Raw genomic sequence first — 21193 nt, 5'->3', positions numbered from 1 at the left:
ACTTTATGGGTTGACTTTTTTACCTAGCTTGACTTTGGGGACGGGTCCTAGCCATGAAGGGGGAAGATGTTCATTTACTCCAAGGAGAGTATGCTAAGGACCCCTTATTATGGAATATTACCTTAAATGCTAATTAGGGTTGTTTGGATATGTTTAGTGTGAGGAGCTTTTGTAGCAGCAGATCCCGTGTAAGTTTTATTCGGATATTGATTGAGGTGAGACTTCTCACTATTTTTATGGGTCGAAGGCCCCAATGCCGACCCATTGGATTGTGTTATGTAGGAATGCTAGTTATCTTTGTGAATCTTGCATGTTTGTATGGTTGGGTTGAAATAGACCCCAGGTCTAGGCCCATGATTATATGTTGGGTTGAAAGAAACCCCAAGTCTAGGCCCATTATTTAATGTTGGATTGGAATAAACCCCAGGGACAGGCCCACATATTTGTATGGTATGTGGTACTTTGAGGAACTCACTAAGCTTTATGCTTACAATTTATGTTTTTGATTTTAGGTACTTCCGGTACAAAAGGGAAGGGCCAACATGATGGCATAACATCCCCCTTATGTTTCCGTACTTTGATTTCTTTGACTCTAATGTTTTTGATATTTTGTATCATGCTTGACTTTGAGAAATATGATGTACGAAATTAATAATTTTAAAAATATAAAATTTTATCACTGTTTTGGGTCGTTACATAAACGTAACAAGCATTAACCCAATAAGCAAGTGATAAAAGTGAAGTGTTCTTCAACTTATTCAAACCTTCAAAGTACAGATAAAGTGTTCCAAAATTAGGTCCAAGAGTTGCTAAAAGTGAGCCACCAACTGATATTGACATATTTAGTTATAAAATCCATGCATTATCTTAATACTTTATGTTGATTTTATCTCATTTAATGAAAAAAAGATGTTTAATTAGTTTTAAAATTTCATTTTCAGCAATAAAGAGATGCTCGGAAGGAAAATGAAATGGAATTGGCGATTGGAAGCTTGGATTTTGAGGAAAGAAAGATGTTGCTGGACAACTTGACCCCTCGTCAGTGTATTGTACATATATGATGAACCGTAACTCCAATTAACGAGATTCAAAATGTTCTGAAAGCTAGACACAATTTCGGACGACTTTAATGTTTTGAGAAAATGTTGATTGTAAACGGACTCGACGAGTAGGTCAGAATGTTCCAGATTCGAAGATGCTTGCCGTATACGCAAATTATCGAAAAAACTCGTCGATTTGGTCTTAAAAACTCGACGAGTTGGGTTGATTTTTGGTAACTATAAATAGATAACATATATTCCCGAAACCCTAACACTTTTTGGAGGCTAGCTGTGATTAGTGAAGATGAGAAGGGTTCTTGGAGATTCAGTTTTTGAGATTTCAACCTAAGAGACAATTTAGAAGAGATCAAAGGCAATTAATTATTCTTCTTTTCTTAATCTTTGTTTTTAACCATGTTTGAATCATTAGATTTTGAGTTTAGTCTATTACTTGCTATAGATATGAGCTAAAAGCTTTATACTTCTGTTTGGATGAGATAATCTTATTAACATGGTTTGATTGAGTTGTTGGATTAATATTGATTTGGTTATTCATCTTGTTAAGCTTGTTAAACATCCTTATGTATTGATGATAAATATTTTATGTTAATAAGTAAGTTATTGAGTTGCATGCACATCTTCTTGATTTCTTGAATCATATAGTTTTGTTAACACAAGATTGTATGCCTAGGAATGGTGAACATGAAACTAGGATTAACTAAAAAATATGTAAATCGTGTATGAGCATGTGGGATGAACAACCATATATGAGTTGATTGAATTGAACAAATTTGATTAGCTATTATTACAAGTCTTACTTGATACGAACTGAACACTAGGAAACTTGTTAGTTTAATCAACTGGCTACTGTTTGAATTAACTTGTCTACTAAAGGATTGGTAATAGTGAACATTAACCCAATCACATTAGGAATCGGTAACCACTGACATATTGATCCATTGCCCTTGCCACAAAATCAACCATAGGAATAAGTGAATCAAATCTGAACAGAAGTCTCTTTTATCATTGAATCTAGTTGTCCTTTCTTATTCTTCTTAGTTGTTAATTTTCTTTGTTGGAGTGTTAATTGATTATTTAAGTTTCTAGTCTTGCAAAACTAGATAAACCTCCTCTTCTATTACTTGTTTATCTAGATAATATTAGCATTTATTTTAATTGTTTACTGTTCCATGTGTTTGATACCCTACTTGCTTGAACTATATTGCTAATCGATAGGTACACTGCCTTTCGTGTGTTAATTTTGTGTTTGAAGTAGTAGAATTAAAACTAGTTTGTTTAACACACATCACCAACCTTCCTCAAATAATAGCTATATGCAAAATACTGACATTACCCCCGCACAGGCCATGCTGGGCGCATGCACCTATGCGGGTAGGCCCCATGTTGATTTGGCATGTGTCATTTTATTTTTTCTGCTTGCACTACATTAGCCCACTAGCCCGATTCTTCTCTAGCAGATTATAGCCCATGAATCTTCAAGATTTCTTCAAATTCGGCTAAATTCACCTCCTTTTAATCATCCATAGTTTGAATATCCGCTCAATCAATCAAATCCATAAGCTCAAATATTGCTTCCTTATTCTTTTAATCCAAGGACCATATTTCTTCAATCTTCCATTAATCAACTAGCCCATTATTTGTATCATCTCCAAAAGAGTCACGAAGCCCATGATTCCGCTATCCTCAAGTCGAATTTGATTCCCACAATCCCTGAACATCTCCGCTGCATGCTAGTCTTTTAAAAAATATTAAATTATACCCAGAGACTAGAAAGTTTCCAATATAGACAAATGAAATAAAATATGCTAAATACACTATAAAAAGATATAAATAAAATGAACATATTAGCCAAGAAGTGCTTTGATTCCTATTTTTGGAACATGTACCTGTTAGGTACACGTCGAGTTTTATTTTGGAACCACAATATTTTTGTAAAAGTATATATATATATATATATATATATATATATATATATATATATATATATATATATATGTGTGTGTGTGTGTTGAAATTTGAAAATAATTTTAATAAAAGCATCTTTAATGGTAACTTATTGAAAAAAAGTTTTTTACTATTTCAATAACCTTTAAGCATCTCCAACAGTAGTTTTTTTTTGAAAACTTTTTAATATTTGAAATTTTTATGTTACATTTTAGGCTTTTCGTGAAGAAAGATTGCGAAGCGGGAATTCTATTCAATTTTGGAATGAAATTTAGGTCGGTCAAGAACGTCCACATTAAAGTCACTTTAATAGGATGTATCGTCTTGATGGTAATCCAAATTGTAAGGTAGGGGAGAGGTGGAATGATGGTTAATGGATGTAGCAATGGAGGGTAATCCAGATTGTAAGGTAGTCTGAGAGGTGGAATGATGGTCAATGGATGTAGCAATGGAGGTGGCCAATACGTGGTGGATGTGAGAAAGAACAACTTAAATTGTTGCTGACTTTGCTGCATTGTGTGGATATTAACGTATCCCCTGATCGATTATGATGTGGGTTGGATGCTTTGGGTGAGTTCGTGGTAAATCAAACCAGATGACACATAGATAATGTTTTACTATTGTTTCATTCTCAAGCTACTAAAGTATTACCTAAAAGAGTAAGGATTTTTGGTTGCTGTCTTACTCTTGATCGACTGCCTACTTGGTTCAATCTTTCAAAAAAATGTTGGAATTGAGTAGTATATTGTGTCCGTCTTGCGGGGTTGGGGTGAATTGATAAAACATCTCTTTTTTCTCTGTAACTAGTTGTGTCGGTTTGCTCTTGGTAGCAAAGTGGTGTGATTTAACCTTCCATATGTATACATCGATCACATAGGGGATGTCATAGGTGGCAAAGGTTGGTGATATCAAAACATATACGATTGGAAGTGGTTGAGTTAGCTACATGTTAGATGTTATGGATGTATAGGAATTGATGGTTTTTAATGGAGTAAAACTAGCATATGTTAAGATATGAAAATTTAAACATCTTCAACATCTTAGCTACCTTTTAGAGTTTGTCCATATAGGTCCATACATTAAATAATGTTTTATCCTATATTCTATTTTTATTTAGATCTTAGATGTCTTTTATTTTTCATTAGTCGATCTATTTAACGAAATAAAAAAAATAAAAAAGAAATAAAAAATATATATATTTTAGAAATGATTATATCATTTAAAAGTAATTGTTAAAATTTCAGAATTGATATATGATGTAGGAACACCAACACCCATGAATGGTAACGTACTTCCACTACTAGCTATAAAATTGGTGCAATAGCTACAGCACAATCCGAAGCTATTCCGTAGCTATAAGCGGATAGCTACGGAATTGCTACGGAAAATTGGCTGTAGCATAATGACCCGTGGCTAAATTATAGCTACGGATTAGCTACAGAATCGTTACGGAAAAGCTACGGAATATTTCATAGCTACTATAGCTACGGAATAGCTACATAATTAAATAGTTACGGATTTCCTAAGGAATAGTTACGACACTAGATAGCTACGGATCCAAATAGCTACGGAATAGCTACATAAATAAATAGCTACGGAATAGCTACGGAACTAAATAGCTACGGAAATCCGTAGCCATTCCGTAGCTAACTTCGTTTTATTTATTAAAAAAATTAAAAAATTATAAACTTCCAATTTTTTATTAAATACCATATTCAATTCAAATTTGTCCCAAATACCATATAAAATACACCAAAAATATGAAAAATTGTAACAACGAATGTAATCAAGATCATTGTATATAGCTGATGATCACAGGCTCCAACCTAGAATAAACCAATTGTAATTATTAAAAATAATAACAAGAAGAAGAAACTTAAATGTTAATAAAGGTAAAAATTGCACACATTTGTATTAAACAACATTGAATAGATAACTTACATCATGGGAGGATGTCAAAAGGGCTAAGTGTATAAAGAGCACCAAGAAACACCTGCAAACAAGTAATAAGATTCAGCAATTCCTTCAAAACTTAGCACCTAAATGCATGTAATCATAATAAACAAGTAAATGAAGAATGTTGCTATTTCTTAACTGCAACTAAAGCAATCTGCTAAGATAAGCAACAGGTCTGTCAGGATCCACCATTGCTTGAAGCAATCTCTTGACAAATAAAGGCAACTAAAGCACTTGCTGTCACAAGAAAGTCACAATCATCAGATTTCTTCAGAATTGCTTCAAGAAGAAAAAAAACTTAGGGAAAAGACGAAACTACCCCCTTCAATGTCTGGTGCCAACAGTCAAGTAACCTACCAGAATGAAACTACAAGCACCACCAGCAAAAAGGCAATTGTACTGCCTAACATTCTTGAGAACATCATGGATCCTTGCATCCTGTTGTTGGGATAATGTTGCTTCCAGGGTCAATTTGATAATTGGATTGGAGCACATAGGTCACTCTCAAGGCTGAAATGCAGCAACGTGTTTCCAATACTCCAAAATACAACCACCTTTAGAAGGGTAAGATATGATCCATAGTTGCTTAATTCGAAACACACTTATAATGTATAACTAATGAAAGACTCGACAGATGTTTGAACACCATTTTTAGTTAAACTGATCATGGAAGCAACTACACCAAATGCCTATTATAAACCATGTTAACAAAAAAAACATGAAAATAGATTTAAGGAAAAATTAGAACATACCTGTGAGTCTCGACACACGGAGAACAAACGACGTTGATCGGTGGTGGATTCTCCGGTGGCGACTACTCCCTCGGACGACGACTGGCATTTACTCGCTCTTGAAGTAACAAGTACCTCCCTTACCCTGAATCTGGAAATCGCTATTTTTCTGTTAGCTCATTTTTTGTTGAATTCATTTGTGACTTGGAGAACTTGTGATTTGAATTCGAAGAACGATTTTAAGTTGTTTTGAGTTTGCTTTCTGTTGTTTAAGATCAAATGTACAGTTAGATGCTGAAACTCTCAATTTCGACTTAGAGCCCTATTTTAAAATCGTGAATTGTTGTATGATTAGGAAATTGAAGTCGCGAGTTACGATTAGGGTTCGCTAGCCACATTAAACTTTATCATAAGTATTTCAACTGGAATAATTGGGGAATAATTTGTAAGATGAATTCGATTGAGTCGAATGATAAAAATATATATTACAGAAAAAATGAATTTTACCAATTGAGCAGGTTTGGGCGGTGATTGAGCATGGTTAGTCGTCGATTGAGCAGGTTTGAACCTTTGACTGAGCCTACTGACTGAACAAAACGATGACATGAGCGATTGAAGCTTCAATTGAAGAAAACGATTGAAGCCTGCTATGGTATTTATGGTTAATCGGTAACGACATAAGGGGAGTGATTCAAGCGGCGTTGGCGGAGGAGCAGGGCTGAAGAACGGCGGCAGTGGCGGAAGGTTGTGTCGCTGGCGGAACCGGTGGACGCAAAAGAGAACGCCGATCACGAAGATGAGCAGAGGTAAGCGGGAACCAAAAAAAAGAATTCTGAGGATCGAACTCGGGACACGGACATAAGTATGGAGCAATACATTGGATATTAAACCATTCGGCCGGGCATGGCAGATCCGATTATAAGAGCTCCATAAAATCATTTATACAATACTAATCTCCTTTCATTTCCTTTATTATCATTATTTTCATAATTATTATTATTATTATTATTATCTCCATAATTATTATTATTATTATTATTATCTCCATAATTATTATTATAATTATTATTATTATTATTATTATTATTATTATCATAATTATTATTATTATTATAAACATACTATAACATCCCCAATTTCGAGCCCAAAATTTCATATTTGATTGAACAATTCATAAAACAAATTATAGAAAACATCTTCAAGTTCCCCCATCATACCACACACCATATAATAAACATACTGTCAGGCAGTTCTGGGGTGCCTGATCTACCCATGTCAATCAATTATGGGGTGCTCGACCTACCCTGTCGGTTTATCTCAACCAAACCTGGGGACTAGTCTCTTAACTACCACTATCACATAATAACATGTTATAATCATACTGCTAGGCATGCATGGGTACTGACTACCCCTTCAATATCTTTCAACCGGTATGATGGTGATGATGATGGTGATGGTGTGATGGTGATGATGATGGTGATGGTGTGATGGTGATGGTGATGGTGATGGTGATGGTGATGGTGATGGTGATGGTGATGGTTATGGTGATGGTGGTGGTGGTGGCGGTGATGGTGATGGTGATGGTGATAGTGATGATGGTGATGGTGATGATGATGGTGATGGTGTGATGGTGATGGTGATGGTGATGGTGATGGTGATGGTAATGGTGATGGTGGTGGTGGTGGTGGTGGTGGTGATGGTGATGTTGATGGCAATGGCGATGGCGATGGTGATGTTGATGGTGATGATGGTGATGGTGATGGTGATAACGGTGATAGTGATGGTGATGACGGTGATGATGGTGGTGGTGGTTGTGGTGATGATGATCATCATCATCTTGATGATCATGATGATGATGATGGTGGTGGTGATGGTGATGATGATGATGATGATGATGGTGGTAATGGTGGTGATGATGGTGATGATGGTGATGATGATGATGATAATGATGATGATGATGGTGGTGATGGTGATGATGGTGATGATGATGGTGGTGGTGATGATTATGATGATGATAGGGGTGGTGGTAGTGATGATGATGATGATGGTGGTGGTGGTGGTGATGGTGATGATGGTGATGGTGATGATGGTGATGATGGTGGTAGTGGTAGTGGTGGTGGTGGTGGTGATGATCATGATGATGATGATGGTGATAATGGTGATGGTGGTGATGATGATTGTGGTGTGATGGTGATGATGATGATGATGATGATGATGGTTGTGGTGATGATAATGGTGATGGTGATGATGATGGCGATGATGGTTGTGGTGAAGATGATGATGATGGTGACGATGGTGTGATGGTGGTGATGGTGGTGATGGTGATGATGGTGATGATGATGATGATGATGGTGATGGTATGATGGTGATGGTGTGATGGTGATGATGGTGATGGTGTGATGCTGATGGTGATGGTGATGGTGATGGTGATGGTGATAGTGATGGTGATGGTGATGATGATGATGGTGATGGTGATGGTGATGGTGGGATGGTGATGATGATGATGATGGTGATGATGATGATGATGATGATGGTGAATCAAAAATAAGAAAAATCTGTAGCAAATCCGTAGCTAATTAGCTACGGAATTCTAACGGAAAGCATATTCCGTAGCTAATCTGTAGATAATTACCTACGGATTAGCTACGGAATATGCTTTCCGTTAGAATTCCGTAGCTAATTAGCTATGGATTTGCTACGGAATTTTCTTATTTTTGATTTTTTCGAGCACCAAACTTCGTTTTTTTCGCTCCGTTTTTTTTCACACCTCTATTATACATGATTATCCATATTTTCACCAATTTATAGCTATTAATATCATTTATAAAGTCGTGTGTACATACGGTATCCATTGCTCGTTTAGTGGTTTAACACTATAATGCTTATGAATACGTTCATATACATCTCACAAACACGTATATATACACATATACACGTACACATATACCACAACTCATTCATGTATATATATATATATATATATATATATATATATATATATATATATATATATATATATATATATATATATACAAACATAATCCATTAGAAGTTGGTGAAAAGTATAGGCATTACAATGTTAAACTGTGAAACGAGTACATGATCCCGAAAGGGCACACGACTTTATGAACGATATTAATAGCTATAGGTTGGTGAAAATATAGATAATCATGTATAGTAGAGGTGTGAAAAAAAACGAAGCGAAAAAAACGATGTTTTGTGCCCGAAAAATCAAAAATAAGAAAAATCTGTAGCTAATCCGTAGCTACTTAGCTACGGATTAGCTACGAAATTCTAACGGAAAGCATACTCCGTAGCTAATCCGTAGGTAAATAGTATATGTAGGTATCCCGTAGCCATTCCGTAGCTAATTAGCTACGGAATAGCTACGGATTAGCATCTGTAGCTATTCCGTAGCTAATCCGTTGCTAATTAGCTACGGAATAGTTAGTAGCTATTCCGTTACTAAATTAGGGCATCCCATTCTTAGCTGATCGGTAGCAATTCCGTAGCTAATTAGCTACGGAAATTTTCCGTAGCTATTTTCCGTAGGAAAACCCCATGTTTTCTAGTAGTGTTCAAAACCATAGACGGGAATAACAACAAACTTTGAAATTTAAGCAATGTGGGTTGCGACTGAAGGCGTAAGTAACAATAGAATTGAGCTTTTAAGACCCGCTGATTAACTTCATTTCACTATGAACAGAAACAAACACATGCATGAAGGAAATGAAAGCTATTACAGACCCAATTAACACCACAACCATGTTTGCACATGAGTAACACAAACACCCATCAAACTCACGCCATCTGAACTGGACCCCCAACCCACCAGTCAAAAGAACTTTAACTAGGCTAACTAACACAATGTTTGAGAATGTGAAACACATGTTGTAGAAAGTGGAGAATGTGAAACACACGTTGTAGATATTAATATTGATGAAGATGGCTCTAACAGAAGGAACACAATGATTCGTAAGTAAGGAATGGGGAATGAGGAATGAGTTTAATTGAAGGTTATTTGTCCAATAAAGAAAGGGAACAAAATGTCCAAAAGTTTGAATTACTTTTGCTATTGGTTTTGTACTTTTTATCCTATTTAATGCACAGCAAGTAAGGAATATTTTTCATTAAAGGTATTTTAACTATTTGAAAAACACTCCAATATACTTAGTTTTTAATAATTCACAGGAATAGGTTAACTAACGGTTTTAATTTGCCAAACAAAATAATGTATCGAAGTAGGCCAGATTGTTTTTTGGTTAAACAAAGAGTACTTTCGATGAGTAATTAAGGTTTTGATTTCTAGAATGGAATATGTTTAGAAGAGTAATCCAAGGCTTTAGCTTAAAATAAATCAAAAATAAATAAATAAATAAAAACTATGATTAGTTTTACGCTTAATGTTAGGTATATAACAAACTCATATTAACTTTATGTGTGTAGCCACGGCCTACATTTACTGTATGACACGTTACAAAATCAAATAGTTATATTGATCTATGGTTCCCGTGAGTGAACCACATAACAAACCACATCCATCAGATTTTGCCACTTGAAATCACAACCATTTAAATTACCTATTTAAAATTATAAAATAGTTTTAAATTTTAAATTTCAGATTTTAACATACCGTGTGTTGGCAGTTTTATTACAGTACTGGAGAAGCTTTCAGTTGATGTTACTTCTTTAATTCCCAAGTCTTAAAATTTCCACACAGCTGAAGAACCGGTATTACTAGAGTTAAAGTACTGGTCACAATAAAGAAGCAATTCACGAAGAAGGTAACCCCATTATTATGAGGTGTTGTATCTTATTAATGTGTTTTTCTTTAACCACATTCACTCTATATATTTTCATGTAAATTTTCGTCTAACAGATCCATGATCCACTACAGTGGAAATTAAGCTAGCTGTCTGAATGGAAAAAGCCGATATTGAGTTAGAAGGAAAAGATATCATTGGGCATACTGTCAAATTTCTAGTTGATTGTAAAGAAAATGGAGAGATTTTGGACAATCAAGTTCCACCATCAATTTACATTGTTCCTAGTGCGTTCCGAGATCTCAGCCCAAGTTCTTTTAATCCTAGGGTGGTCTCTATTGGACCTCTTCATAAACAAGATGAAAATTTGAAAGGATTTGAAGTTCAAAAAAAGAGTTATTTACACAATTTGTTGCAACGCTGTGTTCCAAAGCAAACTTTGCAAGATGAACATAGTGTTGCAATTAAGCAAATGCTGCAAGAATGTGCAGAGAAGGTGACTCGTTCAATACAAAGAATCAAGGCCTCTTATGGAGGATTGACAACCTGTAGCGATTTTGAGCTTGCTGAGATGATGGTAATAGATGGTTGTTTCATACTTGAGTTTGGTGCGCGTCTTTTAGAGTTATCATCTAAGAGTAACAAATTGATTACTCAATCGATAATGTTTGACTTGATGCTGATAGAAAACCAAATCCCGTTTTTTGTTCTTGAAAACATCTTTGAGTGTACTCTTTTGAAATCCATACCAAATGCCTCTCTTACCACATATATCCAAGAAATTCTAAAATATTATTCCTACATCTTTGTAGGAAATCTTGTAGCACCCAATGTCAGCTCAGATTCCACTCATGATCATCTTCTTGGCTTATTACACAAAAATTACCAGCCTTCGAAACCGATACAAGCAATGTTTTTACCAGATCCAAAAGGCCACTCGGCCATGGATTTGTATAGGGCAGGGATAAACTTCAAGCCTAATGAAGATCAAGATTGGGGACTGGCCATGAAACTAGAAGTGCCCTCACCTTTGTTTTCATGGATTCCAATTTTTATGGCCATTCCCCAAATTCCATGGCTCCAATGGCCTACTCTGAAGATGCCAATAATGCGTATAAATGATTCGACTGAATTGATTTTAAGGAACCTCATTATATATGAGCAGTTTTCTAATGTTGGGAAATATATTACATCATATGTCTGTGCCATGGATTTGCTAATCGATACTCCACAGGATGTTGCTCGTTTGGTAAAATCTAAAGTTCTTATCAATCATTTAGGTTCGAATGACCATGCTGCAAATATGATAAACAACATTTGCAAAGAAGTTCTGCTCTTAGAATTTGTTTACCATGAACAGTGGAAAGATTTGGATGCCTACTACAATAGATACTGGCCCTATACTATTTCAGGGTTGAGGCGTACGTATTTCAAGAATCCCTGGAATATCATTGCGCTAGTTGCTGCATTCGTCCTGTTTGCTCTTACCGTGGTTCAGACCATCTTTACTGTCAACCCCAAATAATCCAACAATTACATTTTAAGTGCTTTTTCATCTTTTGGTTGTTCACGCTTTTCCTTGTACCTATTTATTTTTCTGTAATAAGTCTGCCATATTCAACTTGCATAAGCTTGATATATGTAATACATTACGCTGCTGACTTACATTACTTTATTTTGAAACTTTGTCTGGGTAAACTTTCCGGACTTCAATGAACCTTTACGGATGCAAAAAAATATTCAATTGCTACAAAACAATCTTAATGCAATTTGTACCTTAGGCTAAATAAGTGGGCTTTCCTAATGGGGTAAAAACTAAGAGAAACTCAACAAATCTGCCCCTTTTTTTCTATGAGGAAGAGTTTGCCATCTTGACGATCATACAATATATCATCAACTTCTCACTTGCTAAAGCTTTACTCAACATATCAGAACCATTATCATCAGTATGAAGTCTCACAATCTCAAGCAACTTGTCTTCAAGAGCATCTCTAATTCTATGATACCTCACTTTGATATGATTTGTTCTTTAACATAGAATTATTAGCAAGGTGAATAGCACTTTGATTTTCTCATAGAACCATGTGGCGTTTTTTCATAAAGCAAAGCTCTTTGCATAAATCTTTTCAGCCACAAAAACATGCTTTTGTTGCTGTTATATACTCAACCTCAATTGTGCACAAACAACATATATTTGCAGTCTTGATTGCCATGACACAACTCCCATACAAAGGTAATCAAATATCCAAAAATAGATTTCATGTTGTTCTTATTTGTTGACATATCTGAAAATGTATAACCTACAAGCATAGGCGTTCCATTTCCAAATGTTATACCCAATTTGGAAGTAACCCATAGATATATGGAAATCCACTTAACTACTTATGAATGCTTCTTACCTGGATTTGATAGAAACCGACTAACAACACCAATTTCATGGGCAATATGAGGCCTTGTATATACCATGGCAATCATCAAACTTCCAACGATTGATGAATATGGTACTATATCCATCTCTACGATCTCTTTCTTAGTAGAAGGGAAATCTCTATCAGTTAGCTTAAAATTGATAGTTAGAAGTGAACTAACCACTTTATCTTTACCCATGTTGAACCTAGAAAGCAAATTCTCAGTGTATTGCACATGTGATATATGCACTTCTTTGATGCTTTCAGTATAGTAATCTGAATGCAAAGAATTTGTTTTGCTGGCCCTAAGTATATCTTAGGAAAAGATTTGCTCAACTGTTTCTTTGGCTGGATAATTCTCATCGCATCCTTGCCAACAATCAACATGTCATCAATATAAAGCAATAAAATGATGAAATCATCATCACCAAATCACTAGCATAAAATACAGTGTTCTGAAGTAGTATTTTGGTAACCTTTCTCACCCATGATTGACTTAAATTTCTTTCACGCTATCTTGGTGCTTACTTCAACCCATAAATACTTTTATGATGTTTACAAACATACTCTTCTTTTTCCTTAACCTGAAAACCACTAGGTTACTCCATATAGATTTGCTTGTCTAATTCTTTATGCAGGAAAATTATCTTGACATCTATCTACTCAACTTCAAGATCAATGTTAGCAATAGCTAAACCAAGAATAATCTTAATGGAACCCATCTTCACGACTAGAGAGAAAATCTAATCAAAGTTGAAACCATTTCTTTGACTGAACCCTTTGGTCATCAATCTAGCCTTGTACATAAGTTATGAGGTATGTTCTTCAATATTCACTATTTAAACCCACTTGTTCTTCATAACTCTCTTGCATTTAGGAAATTTCACCAACTCAGAGGTATTTTTTCATGCAAGGAATTCCTTTCATCTTGCATAGCTTCAACCCACTTTCTTTTATGTTCATCTTCCATGTCGGGGTGTTCATCCAGATGGACCAGTTCGATCTAATCTAATCTAATGGAACCAAATTGACGTCGGTTTAAAACCTAAAACTGAATAGTCAAAACGAATTTCAAATCCAATATGATCCGATGTAACGCCCATAAAAATCAAGCCAATTTAAAAAAAAATTCAACCATTCAACACCATTAAGTTATTAAAAAGTGTTTTCAAAATAGTTTAAACATCAGAGTATCCCAAAAATCTTAAATCCAAAACGCGAGGATGTGTACGGTCACGCATTCGCCTTTCCAATGCATCTGAAGCACTGAAACAATAAACTGAAACCGTAAGCACAAATCTTAGTGAGTTCCCCCAAAGTACCAACACACAAACAATAACACATATACAAATAATAGCATGTATTGGGTCCATAGTTAAAAAACTAGATTACCCCTAAGCCCACAACATAAGTCTGGTTTTCCTGCTGGGCCCACAGCTTATGTGTGGCTTGCACCCCAACCTATAGTACGAGTCTGGCATGCCCTACCCGGCCCTCAACTCATATCTGGAATGCCCATGAGCCCTCAGTATGAGTATGGCATGCCCTTCCCGGCCCTCAGCTCATATATGGATTACTCCAATACCCTCAAGCCCTCAATACGAGTCTGGCATATCATTCGGTCCTCAGCTCGTATCGGGAATGCTAATGTGCCCATAGTATGAGTCTGACATGCCCTCCCTGGCCCTCAGCTCATATCTGGAATGCTAATGAGTCCTCAGTATGAGTCTGGCATGCCCTCCCTGACCCTCAACTCATATCAGGAATACTCCAGGGTTTGTTGGCTACAGTACAAAGCAGTACAACCTCAACCCAAACCACACAATATGTGAAACATATACATATAATATCTTGTATAGATAATCAGGCATATCACAGGAAGTCCTACAGATCTACCAGACTAGCATATCAATAACTAGCATACTCATGCATATCTATTCCGTACTCGACATATCAACAACATCAGGATATCAACCAAAGGGACGACATTGGTGCCTTCGACCCTGTTAGTACAGTTAGGAAAACTCACCTCACAAGTAGCTCGGAGTAATAAATGTCAAACTCCCCAAATACAGCTCCAAACTCAATCACCTACATCCACCAATGATCCACTTTCATAAATTCCCAAATTACTATAATACCCTCAAAAGTCAAACTTGGTCAACCCATGGTCAAAGTCATAGTCAACGGTCAAGGTCAACAGTCCATGTTGACCCAACTCATCGAGTGCAGCTTACTGACTCGCCGATTTCCTTTGGAACTCAGAAACCATGAAAACTCGAGTCAACTCACCGAGTTGCCAACCAACTCGATGAGTGAATGCAGAATCCAGAAATGGGAAAAATCGTCTCGACTTGTGGAGTTGGCCATCCAACTTGTTGAGTTCTTTAACCAAATTACATTCAGCCCAATCTAATGAATTCCAAAGCTTCAAATTCCAGATCTAGCATCCTAGAGTGGAGTTACCACGTAAAGTTGCCAACTTTACATGCATGCAAAGCCTTAACAGGCTTAAAACATCAAAACCAAGACTAAGACGGGTTTTAAGGCATGGAGAAGGGCCAAAGCTTGCTAAAGACTAAAACTTTATGAATATAAGGACTTAGAGGAGTCCAGGTCTGAAGTTACTGTATGGTTTTGAGCATTTTTACACTCCTATGGTGTACATGCAACCCCAAAAACCTTGGATTTATGTTTTATCTATGATACACACAAAATTTGTTTTCCAGGGTTTATATCCTATCTAGCATACATGGGGAACTTTTAATCATAAAAGTAAGCAATAAAACATACCTTGTAGTAGATTGGATTCCTTGAAAACCTTGTGAGCCTAGCACCTCAAGTGTGATGCTTATATAGTATGTCAAAATTAGGGTTACACCATGTAAACCCTAATTGTGATGACCTTTCATTTCCATGACCCATGGGTTCTATAAACACCATGGAGCATCCATGGAGCATCCTATGGGTTTTAGCCCAACTTGATAATCCATGGAGCATTAGCCCACCATACAAGTATGAGTGATTTACACAATCAACCTATATATTTAATTAGTCTTCTTTTGATCACTAAATTAATTCCAAATTAATTCTTGATCAATACTAATTAAATAATACTATTAATATATTAGAACTTATAATATATTAATAAATCTTTAGTGTTATTTCTCTCATTTTAGTCTATCCAATATGCATGATGCCATGTAACCCAAATGGACCATGCTAATCGGGTCAAGTACATTCCAGAAATAGTTATGAACTTAGACATTTAATCCAATAGTCTCCCACTTGGATAAGTCTAATAACTATAACTACAAGAATGACTTCAGGAACCGATCAGCAATCTTAGCTCTTTCAAGGTCTCGTAGAACTGAGAAGATGATGATACGCCATTTAAGATAAGAGATCATATAATCCTCTGTTCTAAATATCAATCGGACAAATACATGGAACAATGTCTTACTTATTGTCCAACATTTTGTTTCTCGTTTTCCTAATTTGATAGACATAGAACTTAATTGAACACATCAACTTAGTTTTAACCGGGCCCGGTACAAGGGTCAACACAAAATCATCGAGGGGCCCAGATATCGCTTCTAATCTAAGAAGGAATAGATAAACTTCGACTCATATGCTTCTTCTACTACTTGTTGAATCATACACAAAGGCACGTTTTATAACATCGAGTTACCAATGCGTTTTCGTACAATCAATGTATAACCAACTCATAGGCAACAAGTCATATCTCTAGGTTTGAAGACTTATATGATGTTACCGTCTCACGATCACTCGAGATAAATTCCATGAAGTGATACCAGTGAGCGTGGGTTAAATCCAATACTCATAACTTATGAGCACTCATGAGTGTTGTAGCCAAGTCCAACATCTTAGACCTCTACAAGCTAACCCATGACAGTCTTAATTTATATCTACTTCCAACATATGGCCGACTATGGAAAATTTGAATAATATGAAACAACATAACATAATTATTCTGGAAATCAAAACCTGCAAAATGAAATGATAGTAAAGATTGACAAAAGATAGAAACACTTTACTCATAAATAAATACAAATTTCATTCATCATCAAATGTCAATTGCACTTTACACATTTCAAAGCTATCTAACTACTAAAACTAATATCATCCTTCATCCCTATGCTCCTTGCATGCTGGAGATGCTTAACCCTGCCCAGTCCTTTCGTGAGGGGATATGCCGGGTTCTCATCCGATGAAACCCTCTTTTCCACGAGGAGTCCTTCTTCTATTCGATGTCTGATGAAATGATATTTTATGTCGATGTGTCTGGATCTCCCGTGATCCCTTGGTTCCTTGGCTAAGGCAACTACACTTTCACTATCACAGAAAATCTCTATCGGCTCCTTAATAGTTGGTACAACTCCAAGGTCTCTAATGAAGTTCTTTAGCCATATAGCCTCCTTTGTTGCCTCGCTTGCCGCTATATACTCTGATTCGCAAGTTGAATCAGCTACTATCTCCTGCTTGGAAGTTTTCCAAGAAATTGCTCCCCCATTTAAGGTAAAGACCCAACCTGACTGAGAGCGGAAATTATCCCTATCAGTCTGAAAGCTAGCATCAATATACCCCAATACTCTCTAGTCATCACTCCCACCGAGGGTAAGGACCCGGTCTTTAGTCCTCCGTAGGTACTTGAGAATGTTCTTTACCGTAGTCCAGTGAGCCTTGTCAGGGTTCCCCTGATATCTGCTGACCATTCTCAATGCAAATGCCACATCAGGACGAGTACAAGTCATAGCCTACATGATCTAGCCTACAACGGAAGCATACGGTACTCGACTCATTTTTACTATCTCAGCCTCTATACTCGGAATCTGAGTTTTACTCAGTCTGGCGTTACTCTAGATCCGTAACTCTCCTTTCATGGAATTCTGCACGCTGAATCTATTCAGCACCTTCTCTAAGTAGGTACTCTGACTAAGTCCAATTAGTCTTTTACTCATGTCTCTCAAAATCCTTATCCCTAGGATATAAGCAGCTTCTCCAAGGTATTTCAAAACAAAACACTTCCCAAGCTAGGACTTAACTTCCTGCAAAGTTGGGATGTCATTTCCTATGAGTAGTATGTCATCCACATACAATACCAAAAAGCTGACTGTACTCCCACTAGCCTTGACATATACACAAGATTCATCTTCACTCCTCGAAAAGCCAAACTCTTTGACCTTCTCATCGAAGCAAAGATTCCATCTACGAGGTGCTTGCTTTAATCCATAAATGAATTTCTCAAGCTTACACACTCTATTAGGGTACTCTGTACTGACAAAACCCTCTGGCTGACTCATGTAAACATCCTCAGCCAACTTTTCATTAAGGAAAGCGGTTTTGACATCCATTTTCCATATTTCATAATCATGAAATGCAGCAATGGCTAACATAACCCTAATAGACATAATCTTCGCTACTGGTGAAAAGGTCTCATCATAATTGATGTACACGGAAGTACCCACTAATTTTAATATTTATAACCTAACAAACTTAGACTAACTATGCACCTATAGGCAGTGTACCTAGTCAGATTATAGTATAGCTTGGGTAAGTAAGGTTTCGATCACAGGGAACGGTGTTACTAATTAATCTACTTGCTATCAAATTAACCTAATTATTAACAAGTTTAAAAAGGGTTTTTATCTGATTTTACATGATCAGACTAACTTACTCAAATTCAATCAATAACTGAAAACACTCTTATCTAGTTCGAATCCACTTCATCCTTATGGCTAGCTATTAATTATGGATTATCAAGTTGATTGTTATTATATTAGTAATTTAAGTCTAAATTTACCAATAATTTATTAATTCATGTAAAACTATGTATGGTCACACACAATTAAACACAAAACCAATTATGTTTATGAATATGCTATGTAAGATTTATTATGCAAACACAATTATGGTCATAATCTATGTTCTGTAGCACAGTTAAATTAATTACTTCAATTACAAACTAAGATTTTGGTTGATCCTAGCTCTAGCAATTCAATGTTCACTAAATTACTAAGTTAGCAAGTTCATGTAGTTAATGATCACTAAGCTACACAAAACATGAATTTAAGCAACTAAAGAAACAAACATAAGCATGCTAGGTTACAATAAATCAAACACAAGAAATTCACCAACTAAATAAATCCATATAAAATTAAGCTATTCATAAGTTAGAAGCTTCATCTAGCTAGACAAGAGTAGCTAGATTCAGCTGCTCATAATAGCAACTAACACACTAACACAAATGAAAGTATAAGGAAACATGTTCATAAGTATCAAATAAGTAAACTAAATTATGAACCTTCACTCTTTTGGTGTTGAAACCCTTTTTCTGGGACCTTTCTTCTGCTAAAAATCGCCTTCTGGAACCTCTTTCTCCAGCCAAAAGTCCTCAAAGTCGTAGGGATCAAGGATATATATATATAGTTTTTAATTTTGCCTGATTCACCTCGTGAATTTTTAAGATTCACCTCGTGCAAATTTAACTATCTCAGATAGTAAAAATGAGTCGAGTACCGTATGCTTCCGTTGTAGGGATCAAGGATATATATGGAAATATCAAAATACCCACACTTGTGCTTTGCTTGCCCTCAAGCAAATTTAACTATTTTAAACTTAAACCTTTATCACTAACATCACATAGAACAATCCAACTCCAACTCAGCCATTATGCCAAGACCTCAACGCATGCATTTGTGTCTAAAATTTTCCTAAAGTACCCCCATACTCTAAATACTCACAATCTTCATAAACACGCACCCACTTCTTTTGAACAATGCTCATTTTATGCAACCCTCCGAATCCATCCCCAGAAATCTTACTTAGCCTCAAAGTATTTTTGAAAAGCTACCCAAGCATACATAAACTAGAGAATTACAACTTTTAGAAGATACCACAACTTGGAGCTCTTGAATTCTTCAGTTTACTTGATATTTGATATTTGATCTTTAACTTTTTTGAATTCACATCTTTCATATTTTTGGCATCTTTGACTTTTGATTCTTAAGAATTTTGATCTTTTGAACTTGACAGGTCCAAAATTCTTCAATTTTTACTTTTCGGTAATTTCTCTCTCTTTCTTTTACATGTATACTCACTTTTTTCACTCAAAACCCTACATGCTTAAGTAGGGGCGCTTAACTTCAACCTTTATTGGCTAAGACATAGCTTTCCTGGATAGATTTCTGGTTTAGGCTGCTAAACATATTGCATTCCTCAAACTAAGCAGGGTTATGTTTTTGTTCCATGAATTCACTAAAATAAGGGAGGCCACAAATGCACTATAACGTGTATTGGCTCAACTAAACATTTGAGCTCTTATCGGATCATCCCATATAACACTAGCAACTACAGTTCAAATTATTATTACTAGATTCAATTATTAAAAATTTCAAAATTTACCAAAATTTTCTAATAATTTTACTTTTTCTACCCCCTACCCCACACTTATTACATACAGTGCCCTCATTGTATGCATAAAATAAATCAAAATTAAGAAAAGTGAGAAAAAGGAAAAGACTCCCCTGGGATAGTGGCGTAATCATCTCCAAAAGTGCTGATAAAATGTGCATCTTGAATACAGACTTTAAGAAATAGAAACTTGGATCTTGAACACACGAGATAAGTAATGTACCGGCAAAATATGGAATCGAGTCTTCAATCTTCAACAAATGTGGTGCAGAAAAATGTTCAAAATGGACAGAACAATGTGGGAAAGCATACGCCACGTTGCATGGTAGAGAAAATGAGCCATAATTATCTTCATAATAATCCCAAAAAGAATGGTGGTGAACCACATAATGAATATGGAAAAATAAGACTCCTTTTTGTGAAAAATACAAAGTCACGACGTGAGTGTATTAAAATTCACGTGGTGAATTCGATGTGAAGCGGGTTCTGGAAAGTCACCATATACTGACTCACGAGGTGAATAACAAAAGAGTCACGACGTAAAAACTGGAATACCAGAAATATATTTCTTCCAACCTTTATTTCAATACTTATATTTAACCCCATGTCTTAATGGATTAAGACTCTTATAACCCTATTAATTTGGACTCTTCTCTCTAACTTTCTTCTCGCTTGACTCGCCCACACTTAATTTAAATTATGGGTCTCGATTCTCGACTTTAAACACTCCCAGCTAAACACATACGCACTCATATCTCGACATCCTTTGTATGCGCTCCTAGCAATTATGAAAAATAACAACCAAAGAAGAGAAAAGTAACATAATATCTTAATAGTTTTACAATCCCAAACAAATTAAAAAAACAAAATAAAACCAAACCAAACAAAACTAAAAT

The 21193-nt window shown here is 35.8% G+C and overlaps 1 protein-coding gene and 1 long non-coding RNA gene across 8 annotated transcripts; one reads left to right on the top strand and one right to left on the bottom strand.

Moving 5' to 3' along the window:
• Positions 1-4686: 4686 nt before the first annotated feature.
• Positions 4687-6562, bottom strand: LOC145064955 (uncharacterized). 6 transcript variants are annotated; one of them, XR_013688163.1, is made up of 5 exons: positions 6200-6560; positions 5281-5843; positions 5101-5198; positions 4947-4998; positions 4687-4831 (listed from the first exon to the last, which is right to left on the bottom strand). It is a non-coding gene; the product is annotated as an uncharacterized LOC145064955 (long non-coding RNA). The 6 variants fall into 6 exon arrangements; XR_013688164.1 differs by having other exon boundaries at positions 5319-5843; XR_013688162.1 differs by having other exon boundaries at positions 5101-5650; positions 5714-5843.
• Positions 6563-10318: 3756 nt separating this feature from the next.
• LOC145062210 (UPF0481 protein At3g47200-like) lies at positions 10319-12085 on the top strand. 2 transcript variants are annotated; one of them, XM_079009843.1, is made up of 2 exons: positions 10319-10495; positions 10572-12085. In XM_079009843.1, the coding sequence occupies exon 2, from the start codon at positions 10613-10615 to the stop codon at positions 11978-11980; it is 1368 nt and encodes a 455-aa protein (XP_078865969.1). In that variant the 5' UTR covers positions 10319-10495; positions 10572-10612; the 3' UTR covers positions 11981-12085. The 2 variants fall into 2 exon arrangements, with proteins under 2 accessions (XP_078865969.1, XP_078865968.1); XM_079009842.1 differs by having other exon boundaries at positions 10320-10476.
• Positions 12086-21193: the final 9108 nt, after the last annotated feature.

The sequence above is a fragment of the Lactuca serriola genome, chromosome 7 (assembly GCF_051521515.1).
Source record: "Lactuca serriola cultivar US96UC23 chromosome 7, Lser_US96UC23_V15, whole genome shotgun sequence".
NCBI classification, from domain to species: Eukaryota; Viridiplantae; Streptophyta; class Magnoliopsida; order Asterales; family Asteraceae; genus Lactuca; species Lactuca serriola.
This window is presented reverse-complemented; position numbering and strand designations above follow the sequence as displayed.